The sequence below is a fragment of the Mirounga leonina genome, unplaced genomic scaffold, assembly GCF_011800145.1.
Source record: "Mirounga leonina isolate KUSES-001 unplaced genomic scaffold, KU_Mleo_1.0 Mir_173, whole genome shotgun sequence".
In the NCBI taxonomy this organism is placed as follows: Eukaryota; Metazoa; Chordata; class Mammalia; order Carnivora; family Phocidae; genus Mirounga; species Mirounga leonina.
In genome coordinates, this window is record NW_023270447.1 from 48,806,547 (window position 1) to 48,828,178 (window position 21,632).

General features: G+C 45.1%; 1 protein-coding gene and 1 long non-coding RNA gene across 2 annotated transcripts in view; one reads left to right on the forward strand and one right to left on the reverse strand.

Moving 5' to 3' along the window:
- The window catches only part of DAB1 (DAB adaptor protein 1), a 581,991-nt gene that overhangs the window by 500,310 nt on the left and 60,049 nt on the right, over positions 1–21,632 (forward strand). Inside the window, exons 5-6 of the mRNA XM_035018460.1 lie at positions 17,719–17,850; positions 18,478–18,597. Coding sequence (XP_034874351.1) covers positions 17,719–17,850; positions 18,478–18,597 — 252 coding nt within the window. The remainder of the gene's footprint in view (positions 1–17,718; positions 17,851–18,477; positions 18,598–21,632) is intronic.
- LOC118019363 lies at positions 444–20,525 on the reverse strand. Its single transcript, XR_004681668.1, has 4 exons — positions 20,436–20,525; positions 7,823–8,299; positions 2,016–3,877; positions 444–719 (listed from the first exon to the last, which is right to left on the reverse strand). It is a non-coding gene; the product is annotated as an uncharacterized LOC118019363 (long non-coding RNA).

Sequence of the window (21,632 nt, forward strand, 5' to 3'; positions counted from 1 at the left end):
AACCAGCCACCACATCTTCTTCAGCCAAAGCCTGACCCAGAGCAAGGCCCTCGCTCTCCTCTACTCTGTGAAGGCTGAGAGAGGTGAGGAGGCTGCAGAAGGAAAGTTGGAAGCAGCAGAGGTGGGTTCGTGAGGTTTAGGGAAAGAAGCCGCCTCCATAACGTGGAAGTACCAAGGTGAAGCAGCCACCTGGGTGTAGACGCTGCAGCAGGTGATCCAGAAGCTCTGGCTCAGATCGCTCATGACAGTGGCTACACTAAACAACAGATTTTCAGTGTAGACGGAACAGCCTTCTATTGAAGAAGATGCCATCTAGGACTTCCATAGCTAGAGAGGAGAAGTCAGTGCCTGGGCTTCAAAGCCTCAAAGGACAGGCTGACTCTCTTGTGAGGGGCGAATGCAGCTTGTGACTTTAAGTTGAAGCCAGTGCTCATTTACCATTCATAAAATTTTAGGGCCCTTAAGAATTATGCTAAATCTACTCTCCCTGTGCTCTATAAATGGAACAATAAAGCCTGGATGTTAGCATACTTGTTTACAAGATGGTTTACTGAATATTTTAAGCCCACTAGTAAGACCTACTGCTCAGGAAAAAAAGATCCCTTTCAGAATACTACTGTTCGTTGGCAATGCACCTGGTCACCCGAGAGCTCTGATGGAGATAGACACCGAGATGGATGTTGTTTCCATGCCTGCTAACACAGCATCCGTTCTGCAGCCTGTGGATCAAGGAGTCATTTTGACTTTCAAGACATATTATTTAAGAAACACATTTCCTAAGGCTGTAAGCTCCATAGATAGGGATTCTTCTGGTGGCTCTGGGCAAATAAATTGAAGACCTTCTGGAAAGGATTCGCCATTCTAGAAGAACATTCATGATTCATGACAAGAGGTCAGGATAGTAACATTAACAGGAGTTTGGAAGAGGCTGGTTCTAACCCTCATGGGCGACTTAGAAGGGGTTCCAGACGTCAGGGGAGGAAGTGACTGCAGATGGGGTGGAAGGAGCAAAAGATCTAGAAGTGGAGCCTGCAGGGGGTACTGTGTGGCCGCCATCTCAGGGTAAAATTTGAGTGGGTGCGGAGTTGCTTCTTACAGATGAACAAAGAAGGTGGTTTCTTGAAATGGAATCTACTCCTGGTGAAGATGCCATGAAGGTGGTGGAAAGACAACAAAGGATTTGCAATATCACAGAAACTTAGTGATAAAGCAGCAGCAGGGCCTGAGAGGAACGACTCCAATTTTGAAAGGAGTTCTTCTGTGGGTAAAATGCTATCAAACAGCATCTCGTGCTACAGAGAAATCATTCGTGAAAGGAAGACTCAGTCGATGCAGCCAACTTCAGTGTGGTCTTATTTTAAGGAATTGCTGCCTCCACCCCAGCCTTCAGCCCCCACACCCCTGATCCGTCAGCAGCCATCGACATCGAGGCAGGACCTCTCCCTGGCAAAAAGATTATGACTCGCTATAAGCTCAGATGATGGTTAGCATTTTTTAGCAATAAAGTATTTTTTAATTAAGGTATGTGCATTGTCTTTTTAGACATAATGTTATTGCACACTTAATAGACCCCTGTATAACTTTTATATGCCCTGGGAAACCAAAAATTCATTTGACTCGCTTTATTGTGATAATCGCCTTATTGCAGTGGTCTGGAACAGAACCTGCAATATCTCCTAGATATGCCTGTATGTTAGTGTTTGTTCAAGTCTTTACAGGCAAAGGTTGAAGCTTTGTCAAAAAGAGGCTTCGTCAGGGGAGCCTGCCTGGTGTTTGGTGAGGAAGACTGCGTCATTGGTGCATGTCACTTTCTGTCACTGGTCTATGGGATCCTTGCGCCCACTCTGCCAGGTGGGCCAACCACTGACATTCTTATGCAGGTTCATGAATGGGCACCCAGAGAAGTCAAAGATAGGTGTGTAGATAATAGGTCATTGCAAATGGACATAGCAGGTGTTCTGCACAAGGGGACAGCAGACTAGAGGCTCAGGAGGCGGAAGGGATAGGTAGCTCACCCAGCTGGGAAAGGTAATGTGTCAGGCATCCCAGGAGCCAGGTCTTCAGTGGCACATCCCTGCAGTCTCAGCTGAATCTTCAAAAGGACATGATGAGTCTCCACCTTTGGGCCCCTGTCTGTCTCTCCTTTACATTGCACTGGGAAGTTGCTCTAGAAAATGTGCACAAAAGGGAGATACAGATGACCTCACACCCATCCCCTCTGAACACTCAACCCTAGAACCCCTCAACATCTCTTGAGGCTCCCTGATTCTGCTCCAGCATTTGCACCTGCTGCATCCTGCGCCTTGTAATGTGCTCCCCTTTTGACCTTGTAACGCCTCATCTTTTGTGAATCCACCCTCATTCCTCCTCTTCCTGGCAGCCTGCCCTCATTGTGTGCTTCCTTATCCAGTATCTCCCTCTCTCTCAGAGTGTACCACACCCCACTGCAATCGTCTTAGGCACCTGGCTGTATCCTCCAGGCCACGTGCTCCAGGAGAACAGGGACTGCCTGGCCATGCGCATTTCGTACGCCCTGCACCTCCGTGGCGCCCAGCTCACAACAGGCCTTTAGTGACTGCTCTCAGAAAGGACAACGGATACAGGAATCCAGGTTTTTCAGCTCTGCGCCCAGTGTGCTTTCTGGCCCTCCCAGACCTCCTGTCGCTGACACCTGCCACGCAGCCGACAGGTTACCCTGCAGTGTTCACGGTGGCCATCTGAGGCAGCAGTTCACAAACAGAGCCCCCCGAGGTCTGGTGTAGGACTGGGACTTCCCTGAGGTTGTACAGGAGAAGAAAGAAGCAGAGCCAAGGAACGATCCAGAATCTGCCACTGACACACGCACCGTGCCTACTCCTGGATTTCTCCATAGGTGACATAAAGCCTGTGCTATCAGGTAGGAAACGTCCAGGGGTTCCAAAAAGCTGCGGTGCGGCTAAGTGAACAAAGCACATCACCATGACCACCGCCACTGTCATTCAGTGTTTCATACGACAAAATCCCTGTCCTCTGGTGCCAGGGAGATTTGAGTGAACTTCTGTGGGGCATGGCTTGTGGGCCAGGTAGCAGAGGTTGTGGGGGGAGGAGGGTGGGGCCCGTCTGTGGCCCATAGAAATTCTGCCAGAAATTATGCCAGACCCATAGAAATTCTGCCAAATTCTCCTTTCTTAAGGAGACGCCTGATGGACTAAAACGGGCATGAACTTGGCTATCCCACTGACTTCTCGCACCAGCTCTGCCATGGGTGTCCAGCCCAGAGAGCCCAGGGCAGCAGGTGGTTGGCCAGGGCCCCATTAGTGGTCCCGGTCCGATAGCCACCAGCTGGAAGAGTCTGCTCAGCTTGCTGTCCTTCCCTAGCCTGAAGGAGGACTCCATCTGCAACCGGCTGAAAGGGTCAGCTGCCAGTGAGATTCACAGCAGAGTCAAGTAGCAAGGAACTGACAATTTTAGGCACCCCGGTTTTTTTAAAGTGGCCTTCAAAGTCCTGCATCCCCTGACCCTTACCTACTTTTCTCGCGCTTTTGCTCTCTGCCTAGTACTTTATGGCCTACTGATCCCAAACTGATTACAGTTCCCTCTCCATCACATGCTATTTTATGGCTTCACGTCTCTTTGTTATCCATCAGGATGGAACATCTTAATCCCAACCACCCCCACAGTCACTAATTTTTACCGAGTCAGTCTCCTATTAATCTAGTCAACTCAGGCTAATTCCTACCCTGTTCTTACCTTCATTAGGGCATGGATACACTACTCACTTATTCATTCCACAGATCCTCCCTAAGCCCCCAGTAAGTACCAGACACGTTGTTCAGTGCTGGGGATGCATGGGTGAGCCAGAAACTGACACGGGGACTGCTCTCCCGGTCTTCACCATCTAGGGGAGAAGACATACATTAACCAGGCAATCATGCAAGTGAAGGGGTTATTCTAGACTGTGGTATTATGCATTAGGAAGAAATGGAATGGTTTTCTTTGAGAACACTAAAGAAAAGCACTTGACTCCCTATCTCCCCAGAGATAATGAGCCCTTCAAGGGCAAGGATCTTGCCAGCTCTATCATTATGTCCCCAGCACCTGACACAGAGTTTCTGGATCAAGGGAGATGCCCATTGCTGGAATCGAGTCATGGAGATGAGTCAGAGCTGGGCCAGCAGCTAGTGGTATTTGATGAAGGAAGCACTGAGTCACCGAACCAGACCTCCCTACATCCATTCTCACTCGAGTGCACCTGTCTCCAAGTCTAGCACACAGACAGTGAGCAGAGAGCTGGGCAGAACCCGATGTTCACAGCTCTTAAGAAGACACCTGATGGACTAAAACGGGCATGAACTTGGCTATCCCACTGACTTCTCGCACCAGCTCGGAACCTCACCATTGATCACACATCGATTGGGCAAGTTGCCTCATCCCTATGAACCCTGGTTTTCTTGTCTCAACGGGAAAATGACAGAGCTGAGGGTTAGAAATTTTAGTTTATGTCAATTTGCCCCCTAAAATTTTAAGGTGAGTTGAAGGAGCTGGCCACAGGGTGGTGCTTGGTGCATTTCCAATGACGGGGGCAATTTCGTACTAATTTCTTTTACTGACGGTTCATTTTCCAAGGCCACAGCCTAGCAAATCACAGGGCCAATTAGTGTAAGAGAACCAATTGATCCTGGTACTCAGGGAGCTCAGCCCACCACCTCAGTGGTTTGGCGGTGTATTTGGGGGGATGCTGCACAGTACTAAATGGGAAATAATTGGACAGATGCAGCTATAAATTGCACAGCGCTGCACTACACTCAGCTTGTTTTAAGTAGCAATGTCTGGCAGCAATAGCAGAACTGAAGGGTTGGCTATCCTGCCTTGAAAAGCAGAGCAAAGCTAGCAGGAGCCAGGCCTGCCCCCTCATTCTACACATGGGAAAATGAAGGCTTATTGAGGGAGCAGATGGGACGGGATACCTAAGATTTTGTTATTTCACTGCTGTATTCTCTTGGCAAACTCCTCAGACACAGGGGTGTGGAGAGGGCTGGCTGTATGCCTTTCCTAGGGCTCCTGCAATGAAGAACCACAGCCGAGAGGCTTATGCAACAGAAATGTATTGTCTCCTCATTCAGGAGGCTACAAGTCCAAGATCAAGATTTTGACAAGGTGGATTCCTTGTGAGGACTATGGCAGAGGATCTGCCCCAGGCCCATCTTCTAGTTTCTGGTGGTTTGCTAACAATCTTTGGTGTCCCCTGGCTTTTAGACACATCACCCCATTCTCTGCCTTCATGTTTTCAGGGACTTCCTCCCATGCATGTGTCTGTGTCCAAATTTCCCCTTTTTATAATGACCAGTCATGTTGGATCAGAGGCACACTCTATTCTAATATGACCTAATTTTAGGTAATTTCACCTGTAGGGGCGCCTGGATGGCTCAGTCGGTTAAGCGTCTGACTTCAGCTCAGGTCATGATCTTGGGGCCCTGGGATCGAGCCCCGTGTTGCGCTCTATGCTCAGCGGGGAGTCTGCTTCTCCCTCTGCCTCTGCTCCTTCCCTGCTTGTGTGTGCGTGTGCTCTCTCTCAAATAAATAACATAAGGAATAGCATGGAGGACATTAGGAGAAGGAAGGGAAAAATGAAGGGGTGGAATCAAATGGGGAGACACGAACCATGAGAAACTGTGGACTCCAAGAAACTGAGAGTTTTAGAGGGGTGGGGGTACGGGGATGGGTTAGCCCAGGGATGGGTATTAAGGAGGGCACGTACTGCGTGGAGCACTGGGTGTTATACACAAACAATGAATCATGGAACACTACATCAAAAACTAATGATGTAATGTATGGTGACTAACATAACATAATAAGATAAAATTTTAAAAAAAAAGTAATTATGCCTGTAATAACACTATTTCCCAATAAAGTCATATTCTGAAGTCCCAAAGTTTAGGACTTAACCAAGAATTTTGGGAGGGCACAATTCAACATATGAGAATGACAAGTCCGATCACAGAATCTTGGAGCTGGAGAGGAACCACCATGTCTTAAGCATCACTAGGTGCTGGGTAATATACTAGGAATTTTACCAGAATGATCTATTTTAGTTCTCTCACCCAATCTAATGGAGTTCTGGATGAGCGTGCCAAGGCTCAGAGAAGCGAGGTGATCTGTCCACGTTGGCACCAACAGTCCGTAACAGATCTAGATTTCAGACCTGTGGCTGTCCAAAGTCATGTGTTGCTTCAGCACCCAAATGTCTCAGTAAAATAGATCTTAGAAACCATATGTACCACCACCACCACCAGTTACCCACAACAATTTACCAATGAAGACACCAGGACCTGAATCCAGCTGTCTCACTCCTAATCCGGTGTTCTTTCCATTGGCTGCATTGTATTTAGTCAACGTGCTTTTTTATAAGTTTCTGTCTGGCATGCAGCACTTCATTGTGACCAAAGCAGAGGTTAATTTCGGACTGGTTACAACACAAAAAATAATTTTCCATTAAATATAATGACCTAGTTTCTGCAGTGACTTGTAGCAGAACATGCTGTTTCATTTCCATTCATCCACACTCTTTTACCTACTTGTTACGATAATTTTACACCATAAGCTAAAATGTTGAAATCATTGGTTATATTACTAAACACCTACAAGGGTTATTAGGCCTCTTCATGCAGAAAGAAACAGAAATAAAAATAAGAATTTTAGGAGAATGAGAATATGAGCCGTTGAAAGTACATTCAAAGCTGCATTCAGTGCACAGAAGCTGTAGGACCTGGAGCCATACCTAGCAATAATCTCGGGTTGGTCTGCCTTACCCGCGGGGAGACCTGGGGTGAGTTACACAACCTCTCTGTGTCTGTTACCTCAACAGCAAAAGGGGAAGAAATGATATAGAAGGTAGTTGTATGGAGTGGAGTAAAGGAGGATTGCATACACAGGCTGCCTGGCATGGTGCCTAGCACAGACGAAGCACTCAGAATAGTACCTTTTCTCTTTAATATAATGAAAATAAAATCTGAATTCTTATGCAGAGAATCTTCCAAGTTCCCCCCACCCCCAGAGTTTCAGAAGTATAAATTGTTCCCATATTTATTCAACCTGAACTTTTAAAATTGTTGTTGAAGATAGAGGTCCTGGCTGATGTTTATTTATGCTGGCCATGGGAATGCAAGGAGCAAAGGGAACAGATGTCTCTAACTATAAGCACTTCAGAGCGCCCTAAATGGCCCCTTATGTTTTGGACCCCTAGTTCTTTGGGGTGGACTTGATAGAGGGCTTTTGTCTGCAGCCTACTTTCAATTAAGCTCTTGAAATGTTCAGCGCCTTAGTTTCTCCTGTTCTCAGAGAGAGGGAGAGAGAGTGGGAGGTAGAGAAAGAGGCATGCTAGGATCTGTGTTTGTCTCCAGCATCCCATCATGAAAACGTTCAAGCAAACAGAACATTTCACCTTTTGCCATATTTGCTTTCTCTGACTCTCTTTCTCTCTAGATAGGTTAGAGATCAATAGATTACTGGATAGCTAGGTAATAAATAGCCACATTAGGTGTGCTCATTGCTCCTGGGCCCTTTCCGCGAACAGTGGTAGGAGTCTAGTTTTATGAGACTGAAGCGCTGCCTACTGCGCTAAGGAGGCAGGTAGGAGTCTAGTTTTAAAGTCATGAGTTCATGTTGATATTTCCAAATTCAAATTTAAAATTATCAGGTTATTTCTTAACTTTTCTATTTGTATCTCATTTTTCTTTCACTGAAAAGCTTGCTTTCTAGTAACAGTGTTTTTCTGTACTTGTTTTATCCTAATACATGTCCAAAGCAAATTCAAAATTGCAGTTCAGTATTAAGGACTACTAACCATTAACCAGGCAGAGACTTGAGTGTCAGTGAGAATTGCTGAAAGCCCATGCCAGCCTGCTGTTACTTGGGCAAGTCACTTCTTTCTGAGCCTGCTTCCTCCTAAGACCGGGATAATGAGATCACTATATCATTCCAAAGTCTCAGGTGCAGATAATAAGAAATCCACCTCCAACAGTCTTGGGGACCAAAAGGAATTCACTGATTTATACAGGTGGAAATTACAGGGTTAAATTTCCCAGGATGGCACCGCCCAGGTTCTTTGATGATGTCACCATGTTTGAAACTCTCCCTAACCCTCAGCTCCTCTCACTTTCCCAGTAACTTGATTTCCCAGTAGACTCTCCTCCTCAGCCACCTTTGTCTACTCCAGGACAGTTACCCTGTCAGCTCTAAAGAAGGCCTCACCTGAGGGAAGCATGCTTGGTGATTAGATACTGTGTAGTCCAAATAGATCGAGGATCTTAAACTCAGTTGCCTGGGGAAAAAAATCCCAAGTATTAAGAGTCTACCATCTACCAGATATACCATTAGATACTTCAAGGGATCTTCCTCATTTCCTCTCCATGAAGGAGCGATCATTCCCATTTTACAGGTGAAAATACTGAGGCTCAGTGAGATAAGGTGACTCGCCCTTTGTGGCCGCTCTGTTCGCTGCCACAAAGCTGAGATTCAGATCCCTCCCTCACACTACACGCCTCTAGGAAATGGGAACAGGGACAGCATAATATGCAAACTCCTCTGAGTATTTAGCAGAAAAGGAGCCCCTTCCCTTCCACATACATACACATAGGCTGGCTTTTGAGAGCCCAGACTATTCCTTGGTCATTCCAGAGTGCCTGGTCCCAAAGGGCTCTGGGGGACAAATAAGAACTGAATAGCAGAGGACAGCTAGTCCAGCGTCCCACCAACAGTGACTATGCTGGAGCAGCAATCCTTAGTCATGGGATGCGGAATTTGATGGAACCCCGGGGTTAGGAAACTAGTGTTTCACATGAAAGCCAGTTTCCTGTTTCAGGTGGTTTTCACATCTCTGGAGCAGAAATCTGCTACGTTGTCACTTTGGTGATTGCTAATTGATGAGGCACACCTGGTTCCACTTTGCTTGTTAGACAAATTTAGGCCCAAATCATGGGTCTAGGATGCCCTCAGATAGTTAACTAGCTCATCTCCCTATTTTTAGACAAGGACTTCTCTCACATCTTTCTGGAGCTACGTGTTTATTATTGGGGGGGGGGGTTTAGTTTTTATTTAAATTCCAGTTAACATACTGTATAATATTAGTTTCAGGTGTACCATATAGTAATTCATCCCTTCCACACAAAACCTGGTGCTCATCACAATAAATGCACTCCTTAATCCCCATCACCTATTTATACCACCCCCACCCACCCACCTCCCCTCTGGTAACCATCCATTTGTTCTCTATAATTAAGGGTCTGTTTCTTGGTTTGCCTCTGTCTCTTTTATTCCCCTTTGCTCATTTGTTTTGTTTCTTAAATTCACACAAGTGAAATCACATGGTATTTGTCTTCCTCTGACTGACTTATTTCACTCTAGCATCTATCTATATCAGTGCAAATGGCAAGATTTCATTCTTTTTATGGCTGAGTAATATTCCATTGTGTATGTAGACCACATCTTCTTTATCCATTCATCAGTCAATGGACACTTGAGCTGTTGCCATAATTTGGCTATCGTTGCTAATGCAGAGCTGCGTGTTTATATCATACGTTATGAGAGCTACTAAGAAGCTGTCTGTTATAGTTGTTGTGTTGTTATAAAATTTAAAAAGGTATTTAAAAAGTGTCTAGAGCAAAACAGGACGTAAGTACTTACTGAATACAACCTCCTCATTTTAACAGCTAAGGAAGTAAAGGCTTAGTGAGGAAGACAGTCCTGGAGCCAGTGGGTTTGAGTGGGGGGCGCGGGGAGAGACTTGGGCTCGGCATCCTGCTGACAGACTCATTCATTCAAATGATTCATTTAAAACTATGTACTGACAAACTCCTAGAGACAGGAAGTAGAAGGTGGTTGCCAGGGGCTGAGGGACAAGAGGAGTGGGGTAGTATTTAATGGCACAGACTGTCAATTTGGGAAGATGATGAAGTCTAGAGATCACGGTGGTGATGGTTGCAGAGCAGTGTGACTATCCTTAATGCCGAGGAACCAGACACTTAAAAATGGATAAAATGGTAGATTGATGTTATGTCTATTTTACCACAACGAAAAGTATATATGTACTGCTTGCTTGCTCTATGTCAGGCACTGTTTGATGTTCAGGATAAGAGGAGGGAAAGAAGATACTGTTGCTCCTGTCCTGGAGCTGTTAGGTATATGTATCCGTATCCATATGACACACTCCACAACTGCCCCCTTGGAAAAGTCCAGGAAGCTAAGAGGACTTACAGCATGGGAGCTGGGTCCACACTGGAAAATCAGGGAAGCTTTAGAGGAGAACAAACATCTGTGCTGAGGTGTGAAGAAGGAGAGGGAGTTGAGCTTTTGTAGGGGGACTGAGTGGCCGGTGCACAACCCTGAGGTGGGAGGGCGGTACGTGCGAGAGTCTGAGTAATGGCCAGGGTGATGGGAAGCAAGGGGGGCTGTGGTGAGAGACCCTGGGGAGGTGGACCAAGGCCCTGGCAGAGATTTTGTTCTTTAAAAGAAGAGCCGTGAGCAACCTTTGATGTGTTTTTGGTTCAAGATAGCCTTGATCAGATTTGCCAGATATTCTCTCAACCCCTTCATCTGTGCTGGGACGATTAGAGTGGAGGGCAGCAGAGTGGGGACCAAGGCTGCTGCCCCGATCCAGGCGGGAAGAAGCAGCTGAGACCCAGGTCTGGTAGTGGAGAGGGAGAGGAATGGACAGAGTAAAAAATATTGGGAGACGCACCTGACAAGACGTGGTTGTGGGGGCTGAGGGTGACAGAGGCCGGTGGGCTCAAGGACGGCTCTAGAAATGTACAGATGGCTGTGCACACATTGTTCACTGAGTCCAAGTCAGAAAGAAAGAAGCATTTTATGTTCTTTCTTTATTTTAATACTTACTAGTATTTTATTACTTACTGAATTCTTGGTACTTATGTAATTGGTATAATTTTTTTAAAATTAGCATAAATAAGCAAAAAGTCAGATTCTCAAAATCACTGTAATAATTCTTCAGAGAACTCTCGTGCAGATTTTGTTGGTTGTATGTCTAGACTTTTTATGCACGTACGCGGATATGCATTTTTTTTTCCAAAAACAGGATCATATTGAACATAGTATTTTGTAATATGTTTTTTTTAAATTCAGTGGGATATTGTGAATATGTTTCCATGCTGAGAATGCGTACGTTCCCCAGATGATTTCCAGTTACTGCATATTATTTCATTGTACAGCACAATGCAGTTTCTATGACCAGTCAGTGCTCAGCATTTCAAGTATTTCTAATTTTTCACGATTCAAACAGCCCTGCAGGGAATATCTCTTGTCCAAGCCTTTGCCCCACACACATCTTATGTTATTTACAGATAATTGAATCCCTAGGAGAAGAATCATGGGTCAAAGTTTATGCATGTCTTTAAGGCATTGAAATATACAGCCAGTCTGCCCTCCAGAAAAGTTGCACCAAATCACACTCCCACAAATAATAAAAATAACCATAATGGCCAACATCTACACAGCCCTTACTACGTGCCTCGCACTGTTGCAAGCCCTTTCCATCTCCTAAGTCATCAATCCTCCTAACGGGACCATGAGAGAGTTATTATTATTACTCCCATTGAACACATACAAAACCAGTAGCCCAAGAAAGTCTGTTTCCCCACACTTCTGTCAACACTGGGTATTACCTTTTTTTTTTAATTCTAGAGGGGGGAAATGACATCCCACTTATATCTGGTATACTTTATATGAATTAATTTAATATTTCCAACAACCTTTAAGTTTCTCTGTCATTCTTCATAGCATACAAAAAAGAGAAATAAGGCTCAGAAAGTCAGAATGAGTTGCCCAGAGCTACACATCTGGGAAATGATAATGCTTAAATTTGAATTGTGTTCTCTTTGGCTCCAGAGTTCATATCCTTCCCTCTGCTATCACACTGCCTCTTCAGCTAGAGACTAGTATATTTGGAAATGTGGTTTTGTCCTTCAATAAAACCTTCTAGAAGATTTCAGGATGGGAACTCAAGGAAAAATTCACTCTGACCGGCTCTGTTGAGCATTTGATGATGGGGTGCCTGGGGGTGGTACAGAGGTTGCTGGGATGCAGCAAATGCATCCAAAAATATGTTCGAAAAGAGAAAGGCCTTTATAATGAGCCTGGGCCTGCCTTTGTCTTGTGAGGTTTTAACTACTGTAATTGCCTGTAGTGTGAAGTAGTGTATTTTTCATGTATCTATTTTTATTCTGTGTCTATCTGCGTATCTGCTTTTTTGTTTTGTTTTGTTTCGTTTTTTGTTAACTCACTCGAATCCTGGTGGGTATTTTTCCTGTGAATAGTATTGCCTCGGGAAAGCGCGCATTCCCATACACGCACATACACACACACACACACACAACTAATATGAAGGCTAAATGGGATGGAATTTATTCTTTAAAAGAAAAGCAAGTGGTAAAGTCTGAGCAGATGACTTTCCAAGCCATACTGTATTTAATTGGTTGTATTGAACCATACTACAAATTAAGTCTCCTCTGTAATTTCTTCTGTCAAATGGTAACCCTCCAAACAATTTGATACCTCATTTAAACATTGGTAAATGGCTCATGGAGATGCTAAGGAAAAAAAAAAGAAAAAGATTTAATGATGATCAGATAAGAAAGCCTCTGTTCACAGAATGAATCCTCTGTGAAATGTCATGAATTAACCTGATGCCATCATTCACTGAGCATTTATTGAGCAACTACCTTGTGCAGTGCATGCCTTCAGATGGCTTGGTTCTTCCTTCCTTCTTTCACTCATCAAACTTTATTTAGCACTTACTGTTCAAAAGGAACAGTATTAGGAGCTGGGATTCCTAGCTCAGCCTAGGGAATCAGACATGGATCTTTCTCTCAAGAAGGTAACATCCCCAAAGGAGAGAGAAGACAGATGCACAGATACGTTCTCCAGATGTCCTGTTCTCAGGCCCTAGAGGCTTTTACATCTTAGTTCTTTCTGTCTAGAATGACCTTTCCCCTGATTTTCTGGAGACTCCCCCTTCCCCTTCGAGATTCCGTTCAAGGCCAACTCCTTTGTCAAGTCTTCCCTGATGCCCCTTCCCCATCCCTGCACACCTTTAATATAAGCTCATCTTATTATATGTTGTGGTTGTTGGTTTCTTTGGCTGCCTGTTCTTACGAGATTGCAAGGTTCTCAAGGAAGGACCTGTGTTATAATATCTGGGTGGACGTAGTGCCAAGCATGAGACCAGGTACCCACCAGCTCTTCGGCAAGTACACACGGTATGAATAACTGGATGGAGGCGTAAATGTAAAACAAGATGAAGACATGCGAGGCATCCCAGATAGAAGAATAAATACAGTGCAGTGCGATCTGGGACAAAAATTATCACTGAGGGAAATGAGTCAGGGAAGTTTCCTTGGATGAGCACGCTGTTGGAGCTAGACTTCAAGCATATGTATGATTTAGTTATGCAGAGTCACGAAAGCGTGGGTGAGGGGATGAAGAGGGCAATCAGCAGAGAAAACATTGTGAATAGTGGCACAGAGGTGGGGGAAGTACAGAACCCAGAGGGGCAGTGATGGGCTCTTCAGACTGTTCGCAGCCTGGGTCACCTGAAGTTCAATGGTGGGAGGAAGGTCAGACGGGACTGAGGAGGCTAATCTGCAGTCTGTCTTCAGAATTCTTCAATAACAACTTTCATGCACAGTATAACAAGGAGGGTTCAGAATGGGAGACACGGAATAGGCCTTGGCAGACAAATAGGATGTTGTTGAAGACTGTTTCTAAAACCAAATACCTGCTTTGATTTTTGGCAGTACTTTAATAACTAGACTGTTTTTCTAAGACAAAAAAAAAACCTGTTTTCCAAAGGAAGCATGGAAGAAGGACGACCAGACTCTGCCTTTCCTCTCCCCCCTCCCTCCCCTTCTGGCCCAGTTATTGTTTCCCCCTTCCAGAACAACTCATGCTGCCCCAGAAAGTCCCCACAGAAACACTCCTGGGATGAAACGATCTTCATTTCCCATGACGAAGGGCCTCACCACACCTTTCCAGCCTGACTTCTCAGCAGATACCACAGAGACCCACAAGCTCCCAAGTGCTCGCTCCCAGAGCATGCTGTCTTGACCTTTTTCTTTGAGATTCTTATAGCAAACTGGCCTTTACCCCAAACCTTCTGATTTATGACCTCTCTCTGACCTCCGATACCTGCCGGAAGCCAGAACAGCTTCGGCTCTGGCTCCTGGCCAGCTCTCCCCGTCCTCATCCCAGCCTCTCAGGGATCATGGCTTTGTTGCTGGACTAGGGAGGCAGGAATCTAAGGAATGGAGACACTGATCCTACATCATCTTGCTTTGTCATCCTTCATAGGGAAAGTGAGGGCTGCATTTAGGACTGGTCCCTCCAGAACTCTCTGACCCTCAGTATTTTCATAAACACAGTTGAACAATATGATGTTTAAGGTTCCTCTGGCTTTGATAGTGCTGATAAAATCTACTTGAAAACATGGAGCAATTTTGAGCCTCAGTGAACAGGTATTTGCAAGATTCTCTGAGTTGCCAAGATGAATGCAGTAATACGACCATAGGGGTTATCTTGATTCTGATTGTCTGTATTATGTCTGCGCAGTTGAGGTTGGAGAAAGTGGAGACATAGCCCCTCAATGATTCTTCGTTTCCAAATAAATGAGCCGCTTTCACAGGAATCCTTTTTAACATGTCATAAAATTAACTATGGAAAAAGATAATGTTACAGATATCTTTAGGCACTTCAGGCACGCACAGAGCTACACTTGGCAAGGCAATATTAGGTAAATGTTTTGATTCTAAAACACTTAATGAGGATTCCCAGATAAATTAAAGCATCTCCATCTGCTCTCTTGCATAGTAGGTGATATTTTACCCTTGCACAATCATCTCCAAATCTCATTCCACCAGGAAGACTTCTAATCACAGTTTAATTTTAGAGCAATATTCCACTTGGCAATCAATAAGCTACTGTCGTCAAACTTTGATTTAATAGGAGACGCGGAGGGCGCCTGGGTGGCTCAGTTGGTTGAGCGACTGCCTTCGGCTCAGGTCATGATCCTGGAGTCCCGGGATCGAGTCCCGCATCGGGCTCCCTGCTCGGCGGGGAGTCTGCTTCTCCCTCTGCCCCTCCCCCCTCTCATGTGCTCTCTCTCATTCTCTCTCTCTGAAATGAATAAATAAAATTAAAAAAAAAAATAGGAGACGCGGATAACACTGTCCATATTATGCAGAGAGAGAAATACTTTCTGCAAAGGGGAGAGAAGGAGGATGTCTTTGTCTCTCACTTTCCCCTACTGCATACCATTCTAGTTCACAAAAGCCTATAAAACAATAACCCTGTGTTGCTTGAATATAAATCTCATGTTTTACATCATTAACACCATGAAGAAGCCACCGCCCTTTGAGCAGCTTTCCTCCACCAGCTAAGTATGTCCTCTTAATAAAACAGGAATAAATGGGTTCTGAGTCTTTTACTAACAAACATTTCCTTCCTCACCAACTTTATTTGGGTCAGGATTCATGAGAATTATACAGTTGTCTTATGGCCGATTAGGGGCAAGGGTGACCAGGCGGGGACACCACCCTCCAAGCATGATGTCCAGTGGGCAGTGGGCAACATGACAAGGCATGATGAACCTGAAGAGAGAGTCCCAAGAGTAGTCAGAGAGGTTAAGGTGCAGCAGCAAATTCTACGGCAGAAATGATTCATGAGGTTAGAAGCCTAGAAAGATGGCATTTTGGAAGGTCAGGGCCAGGGGTCCAGAACTAAGGTGCTGGCCATCACGAGAGCCATGTGCCCACTGACCTGAGAGGCTGGCTGTGTGGTTCACGGTCCTCATGGCTAAAGGATCTGGGGTGACAGAACAAGACCTTCCAGAACATCTACTCCTGTGATTCCCACCACTTTTATAACTAAGTCACCTTTGTGTTAAATGTCTCCCTCCCTCCATGGACTCAGTAGTGGCAAGGAATTTTGTCCACCAAAAAAATGTATTTATAGTCATTCACTTTCCCATTTGAGTTATTCAAACCCAAACTAAATGCTAAAGAGAAGGCTCTCAAAGATAAACTAAGGAGTACAACAGTAACCTGATACAATTCTAAACTTGGCATTTTCATTTGCATGCACAATGACATGTGTTGTCTTAATTAAGGATAGTTATAAATTTCTGTTTCACCTTTTGAAATGTTGAAAATTGCTTAGGACTTCTTTTTATTACTTTTGATGACCCAAGGAGATCCTGGGCTTTGGGTTAGGAGCCATTGATCTGGTACAAACTTCTCACTGGATAGAAGACTAGACAGAGGTCCAGAGAGGTGCAGTGAGTGCCTTGTGCTCACACAGTGGCTAGAATTCAAGCCTCTTAATACCTAATATAATAAAAAGACCCCTCATATAAGGACTTGAAGCATATCATTTAATGCCCAGCTGCCTGTGTAAGCCTTTACGCAGAGTACTGTCCACTGAGGGTTGCTTTAAGTAGGTTCAGTACAGGAAAACGGCCGTAAAGATGATCACCGCCAACAAGATGATGAGCATTTGTTGAGGCTTAGGTAATAAAGAAGAGACGATCAGTTTCAAAAGGTTTTCTAATTACTGGTCAACTATCCCAGTTTACTCTTGAGTTCAGCAACTGTGGGTCAAGCACAGCGCAAGGTTCTAGGATGACAGAGTTGAGGAAGATGGAGCCTGGTGGGGAAGGCAGACCAGGAATCAGGCAAATCTATCTGAGAAGGAAGGTCTTTGAAAGCAAGAGCGCAGGGGGCTGTGTGTGAGGAATCAGTTAGGAATCTGGGTATCAGTAGAGACTGAAGTTCTATGGAATTATTTCTGCAGGGGGAGGGAAAGCAAGCCTTGCTCAGGGGAGGTTTCGCAGAGGTGGTGCTATTCGAATGTCTTTTTTTAAAGATTTTATTTATTCGAGAGAGAGAGAAAGAGGTGAGCAGAGGGAGAGGGAGAAGCAGACCCCCACTGAACGTGGAGCCTGAGGAGGGCTTGATCCCAGGACCCTGGGATCACGACTTGAGCCAAAGGCAGCTGCTTAACCCACTGAGCCACCCGGGCACCCCTCAAATGCCCTTTTAAAAGGGACTAGGATTCAGGCAAATGGGTAGAAGAATGGGCATTGCACACAGAGCAACCAGCCCATGAAAAGTCTCAGAACTAAGGGAGTCCACCTCTGGCCCAGATGGTGACTCTGGACAAGATAGAAAAAGGTGTTCGTTCCTTTAGATACTGTCACCATCTGTCAAGAAAGGGTGGCACCCACACACGTTTACAGTTCTGTGACTTTGAACGGCGCCCCAGTATCCGTACAGAGTGCCACTCTTCCAGCACAGCGTGCAGAAGCCCGGGGTGTGGGAGTGTGTTAAATATCACACCGGCGCTTTGCCTGGGCCGTGTCCTGAAGCGAGCTACAACCGGAGCCTGCCCCACTGAATTATCCTGACTGGCCCTGGCAAGCTGAGGAAGCCACCGCCACAGATGCACCTTCAGCATGTGAGCAGTCCTGTTTTTCTCTCTGGTCACAGCACTAAGACCATGGAGGGAAGCCTCCATCTCTCAAGGGCAGGCGCGGCTCTTTTTCCTTCCATCTGGACCCAACAGCTTTTTCCAAAGCCCTTCGGGCCTGTTCACACATAGCTGAAACACATCTCCTATGGATCAACAGCTCGAAGGGAAAAGTCTCGTGAAATATGCTCTTCCTTTTGTCTCCACTAGGCTCTTCAGCATCATCATGCTGTTCACGAAATTTCCTACATTGCAAAGGACATCACAGATCACCGGGCCTTTGGATACGTTTGTGGGAAGGAAGGGAATCACAGATTTGTTGCCATAAAAACAGCCCAGGCGGTGAGTATCCCCATCCGAGGAGGGCTCCTCTCCTAGTAGCTTTAGGGGACAGTGCGTCCGGTCACGCTGTGGGTCTTTGAAGCCTGCCTCTGATGTAGGTCGAGACCATGCTGATGCTTAGGCGCCCATGTCCAGAGCATAAATAGCCTCGGAGCAAGGAAACAGGGGGCTCAGGCCCATCCGGTCTTCTTGTTGTTTTTTCTAATGTGTATTTTGTAATGACTAATTCTTTTCCTTTCTGATTAAGTTGGATGGAGGCACCGCTATACAAATAAGTTTCCTTGTGTTCATAGCCTCATTTAAAAAGAAAATAAGAGAAAACAAATAGCTGTTTTGCATAAGGCCTGCCCTAATTTTATTGTATTCGAAATTACTAATAAATAAAAGCAGTGCCTTTTATGCTTATGATTATGAATTTGCAAATATAATTAGTTGAAGAAATGAACTTTAGCCTAGATGCAATTTGCTAAACCAATATAAACAAGGTAGAATTAATTAAAGATGGAATGCTTTCAGTTTGATAGGAACAGGAAGGGCGGGGGCTGTAGCTGGCAAAAAACAGAAACAGGCCTCTCTGGCTCAGGACGTTTCCCTTACTAATGCACTTTATACCCCCTTTTACTCCAGGCTGAACCTGTTATTCTGGACTTGAGAGATCTCTTTCAACTTATTTATGAATTGAAGCAAAGAGAAGAGTTGGAAAAAAAGGCACAAAAGGATAAGCAGTGCGAACAAGCTGTGTATCAGGTATACCCGTGAATTTCTCTGAGCACTAGAGAAGATTGGGCCTTAAACAGACGCGAAAACTGATAGTCAGGGCTTGTCCTCCTGCTGCCAGGTAGAAATAAACAAAGATGAAAGGTTCCCGTGTAAATTACAGGCACCCAAAGCACACAGTTAGAGATGATCTTTTATTCTCTGAAATCCTGGACATGTTCGAGAAAGTGAAATTTTGAATTCCAAGGAAGATTTCCGGGGGAGGAGAACAGAAAGACACAATTGCTTTCGCTGTTGTTAAGGGTGGGGGTGGGGGTGGCTACAAGATGGCTCGTTTTTCCTTTGTGGGTGGTTTTGTACTTGAAATGACCCAGCAGCCTCTCCCCTCCAGAGCTGGTTTCTTTACTGTCCTGTAATTTCTGAATACAGTTTCATACCTCTCCCTTTATTTATATCCTCTGCTTCTCAACCTCCCTTCTCTCGCTCTGCTGTAGACAATTTTGGAAGAGGATGTTGAAGATCCTGTATACCAGGTAATTTCTGGAAGCCGTCGGGGTTTTTAGGGTCAGGAATGGCGAGGCCCTTGCTACAGACACTTTGCAGAGCTCCTGAAGAGCCCCTGACTGCAGAGCCTGGAGAGGGACGGAGATTAGTTCCCAGGGTGAGGGCTGGGTTTCCATGAAAAACAAACAGATGTTTGGCTGACATCCATTACGTGAGATCTGGAGATACGCTTCTCCCTTCTTGCCCCTGCCTCGGCCCCCTCCACAGTCTATAAATATGCAGAGCTGGGTGTTTTCGGGAGTGTCTTGAATATTCCAAGTTCGTTAGGAGGCTTCTCTGACTTAGGAACCAGGGCTGGGGACTGAGTTTTGGTGACTTTGGAGTACAAGCAGGGCAGTTTGTAAGTTTTGGGAAGGCTGTGGGGGCAAGTCTCTGGCCCCTCTGATGAGCCAGCTCATGCCATGGGCGCTGTTGGGAGGAGGGTGAGGGACGTCCTAGCCCACAGATTTCCCTGAACTCTGCAAGGTTGCAGCCCAGGTGGGGCCAGAGACATGACTTCTCTTGGATCCAACTATGTGCTCTGTACAAACAGATGCAGAAAGAAGGGAAGAGGAGGCCTCCCACCACATCCCCAAACCCACTCATGCTTATTCCTAAGGAGAAAAAGCCAAAAAATGGACTTGTTGGACATAAAACCCAAAACTTCTATTTCTAACCGGACACACCTGGGTTGTGTGTGTGTGTGACACATTGTTATTCAGTGCCTATTTCCACATAGAAAGCTGGTATAGCTGTGACAAAAATAAAATAATATGGATAAAATAAGTAATATAATACGAATAACTTGAAGTAGAAGTATCTAGCCTGTGTGGCTTTTAACAAAAGCCAAAGATGTGCCCAACGGCATGCCCTCCCTCTAGAATGCTGAGGGTGAGGATTTGTCTAGATATGAGCTCGTCCCCTGGCTAACTGACTCACAGAGACTGAAGAATATTGCCCTGTTTGAAATGGCCCGGTCCTTTAGAAGTCTGAAACATGCACAGGAAAAAAAACAAAACAAAACCGATTTTCAATATTTAAAACTCAGAATGTAAAATCAGGTGATATCTATGGGATGAGGAGGTTTGTGGTTTGTAAGCACTTCCGGGCCAAGTGAGGATGTTGGGCTTGAGAGAAGCAAAGGGGGGCAATTGCTACTACCCAGATTACAAAGTCGGGCCACTAGATGTTCCCAGGAGATGTCATTCGCACTCAGCAGCCTGGCACGTGCCGATATTATTGCGAGCAAATGCCGTCGCATGAAGAGGCCACATCTCCAGAAAGATACGCGGGGTCCCATGCCCTCACAGCCATCAGACCCTTACCTTCTTCCTTAGAAAAGGCAGGAGTGTGCAAGGCACGTGCAGCGTTTCAGTGATCCCCTTGTCTCTTGAAGGTGTTTTCTGCTGCGACTGTTTCTTTAATGCTCACTGTGATTTGTATCCTAAATTCCAAATGCCTTTTTTTTCCCCCTCTCTCTTCTTCCCCTCTGACCTTTCCTCTCTGGCCGCACCATAATAGTACATTGTGTTTGAGGCTGGACACGAGCCAATCCGTGATCCCGAAACGGAAGAAAACATTTATCAGGTATAAAATCGCTTCTCTCTCTTTCCATTGCGCCACTGCCTCCTTCCGTTGCGCGGACAGGTCCCCAGAACCTGGGGCACGCTCCTCACAGGGTCTCTCCATGCACTAGGTCATCCAGGCTTGGTCAAATACCTTCCTCTGAGTTGGCTTTTACCGATTGACCAGTAGTTTCTACGCCTTATTGTAGAAATGTTCAATCGCCCGTTGAGTGCGGTGTTTTAATTGTTAATGGATCTTAACTATTTTCAGTGGACTCAAGAATCAAACATTCCATTGGAATAAAGTAATCCAGGAGGGTCCTTCATTTCTCCAAAGAAGGTGCTCATCAAATTTCTTTAAAAAACCAACTGCACTCCTGAAAATCAAGGACAAATTCAAAACACTGTTGCAAAACAGCACTGGGAATATTAACTGAATAAAAGAAAGTACAGCTCAAGGTTTCACCCCTCCTAAAGGGAAGGTAAATTAATATTCTTAAATGTCTGCTCATGTGAAGAGCACTGCACACACTTTGTGATTCATTTAATTCTGACAAACATGCTATGAAGTAGGTATTTAATCCCGCTTTTACAAGGGGAAACTGAGACTCAGAGACGTTGAGTAGCTTCCCGGGGACTGTATAGCTATTTAGAGCTGAGATCAGACCCATTGTGAGTGAAGGCAGAACTCACACATCCTCCCCCATGCTTTTCCATCAAAGAGTTTGAGAAATTGCACCATAGCAACACATCAAACAAATATGACAACATCCAGTTTTTCACTAATTAGAATTTTAGCCTGAATTTGAAACATAAACATTATGGAAGAAGGAAAAAATTTATTTAATAAGTGATTTTAATTTTCTTAATTTACTCAGTTGTGCGGTCTGCTTTTCTGCCTTGGCATGCATTACTTGTGTAATAAAAGTAAAACAGATTTTCAATTTCTGTCTAATG